Source organism: Ammodytes marinus, assembly GCF_949987685.1.
Source record: "Ammodytes marinus genome assembly, chromosome: 12".
Classification (NCBI taxonomy): Eukaryota; Metazoa; Chordata; class Actinopteri; order Uranoscopiformes; family Ammodytidae; genus Ammodytes; species Ammodytes marinus.
This window is the reverse complement of record NC_137216.1, coordinates 29993821-29996320: the sequence shown is the minus strand read 5'-3', so window position 1 is coordinate 29996320 and position 2500 is coordinate 29993821. Positions and strand designations below refer to the sequence as shown.

Sequence of the window (2500 nt, the reverse complement as noted above, 5' to 3'; positions counted from 1 at the left end):
AAATGGAAAATTGTAACACGGACCTGTTTGATGGTGGTGTTTAAAACAGACATATGGGGCTAAGGGTTGGTGGATGGGGCGGGGGGGGATGGGGAGGGTCTGTTTAACTCTTATTAGTTTAATTTTTTATTTTTTTTTCCCAGTTTTCATATGGAAAATTGTTACACAGACCTGTTAGGATTTGATGGTGGTGTTTAAAAAAGACATATGGGACTGAGGGGGTCGGTGTATGGGAGGGGGGATTGGGAGGGTCCGTATAACGCTTTAAGTTAAAAGAATATATAATAAAAAAATTAAAATAAACAATTTTCCATTTTTTTTTTTTATATGGAAAATTGTTACACAGACCAGGAAGGGTTTAATGGTGGTGAGACGGTACAAAGAGGAAGGCATGCTTACACTCTTTATAATGTTTATATATCACCTTCTGTAGCAGACAATAACATTATTGTTTTTAAATTTTTTTTATGTAAAAATAAAGTGATATTGTAGTAACTTGCCAAATATGTAGTCAAATTTCTGAGCCAATAATGTAATGAACATTTGGCCCATAATGTAATAAGTTAGGAGCCTACATTAATGGTTGGTTGTTACATTATAGGCTCGGTTAAATAAAATCCACAAAATCGTATTGAAAAACTAAGGTTGCGTTCTGAATCGCATACTCTTTCTTTTTTCTATTCTACATACTACATCCGACGATAAAAATAATCTAGTTAGGATGCAGTAGGCATACTATTGGGACATACTTTTCTCTCTTATTTCATCATAACATTGCGCCTTGATCTTGCCTCTTGCTTTTATATCCGTCGCATCCCCGTTTGTTTTCATATGGAGGCTTCGTCGATGTGACGTCACTTCACGTGCGCACTGGATTGTGGGTCAGAATCGTCCAAATAGGATGCACTTTTCAACACTAACAATCTTGTCCGGATGAAGTAGGACATCCGGGTACTTCTAACCATCCTAAATCTGGCCACAAGAATCGGGACATCCTAAATCTTTTTTCTACATACTATATAGTAGATAGTATGCGATTCGGAACTTAACCTATGAGAAAATTCACTGGATGTGATATGAAGCTCTGTTGAGGACTCTACTGCCCTCTTCTGGTGTAATGTAATATCACGTAATAACTGATTTTGAGTATCACATGGTAAGGTTTGGTCAAATCATACCATCTCATATTCAAGGGTATGATTTGGGGGGGGGGGCGGGTGGGGGGGATGTTGAATTATGGCAAAGGGAATGAATGGTTTATGTGTATTTTATACTTCTGGAATGTGTATGGACATTAAGACACAGCTCTGTAAAAAATGAAGAGACCACTCCAAATGTTCAGTGTCTCTCGTTTTACTATTTATAGGCATATGTTTGAGTAGAATGAACATTTTGGTTTTATAATATAATATAAACTACTGACAACATTTCTACCAAATTCCAATAAATTTTTTTGTCATAAAGAGCATTTTCAATAAGTAATGTAGAGATGAAGATTGAAGAAAAATCCAGACTGGTCTCTTAATTTTTTCCAGAGCTGTATGTATGTGGACAACACATTTGAGTTGGTTTATGTGTATCCCGTCCCTCCAAATGTTAACTGGTTAGGGTTAGGGTAAGGGGAAGGATTTTATCTATCTATCTTGGCAGGGTGGGAGGTGGGGGTTGGGTCAGTGGGTAAGGGTTCAACAATGCCTGTGCCATTATTACCGTAATACACTGTCTATTAAATTAAGGGGCAACAAAAAAACAGTGTGGTAATTTTATTCAAACTATACTGAGGATTTTGTTAAAAGGAGAAAGGGTTAGGGAGAAACTTTTAGTGGGAAAAGGTGTGTGTGTGTGTGTGTGTGTGTGTGTGTGTGTGTGTGTGTGTGTGGGTGTGTGTGTGTGTGTGTGTGTGTGTGTGTGAGTGAGTGAGTGAGTGAGTGAGTGAGTGAGTGTATGTGTGTGTGTGAGTGAGTGAGTGAGTGAGTGAGCGTGTGTGTGTGTATATGTCTGTCTGCAGAATAAGTAAATGATTGTGTGTGAGTGAGTGAGTGAGTGAGTGAGTGAGTGAGTGAGTGAGTGAGTGTGTGTGTGTGAGTGAGTGAGTGAGTGAGTGAGTGAGTGAGTGAGTGAGTGAGTGAGTGAGTGAGTGAGTGAGTGAGTGAGTGTGTGTGTGTGAGTGTGTGAGTGAGTGAGTGTGTGTGTCTGTTTCAGCATGTGTGTGTGTGTGTGTGTGTGTGTGTCTGTTTCAGCATGTGTGTGTGTGTGTGTGTGTGTGTGTGTGTGTGTGTGTGTGTGTTATTCACCTGTCGACCCTTGGGCTGTATAGTTGATGGCAGATCCTGTAAAAGGTAAAATCATTTATGACAGAGAGACACGGTTAATCAAGATACAAATAATAAACTAAACTATTTAAAAATCTTACAATTTAATCTATGCATGCGGTGCATCTAGAACAGAATTATCTCATCTCTTAAAAAAGCATTATTGGGCTGTGGAAATACCAAGCAAG

The 2500-nt window shown here is 38.7% G+C and overlaps 1 protein-coding gene across 1 annotated transcript in view; it reads right to left on the bottom strand.

Annotated features, from left to right (window-relative positions):
* The window catches only part of caska (calcium/calmodulin-dependent serine protein kinase a), a gene marked incomplete at its 5' end in the record, with an annotated part of 74810 nt that overhangs the window by 10881 nt on the left and 61429 nt on the right, over positions 1 to 2500 (bottom strand). Inside the window, one exon of the mRNA XM_080037645.1 lies at positions 2295 to 2330. Coding sequence (XP_079893771.1) covers positions 2295 to 2330 — 36 coding nt within the window. The remainder of the gene's footprint in view (positions 1 to 2294; positions 2331 to 2500) is intronic.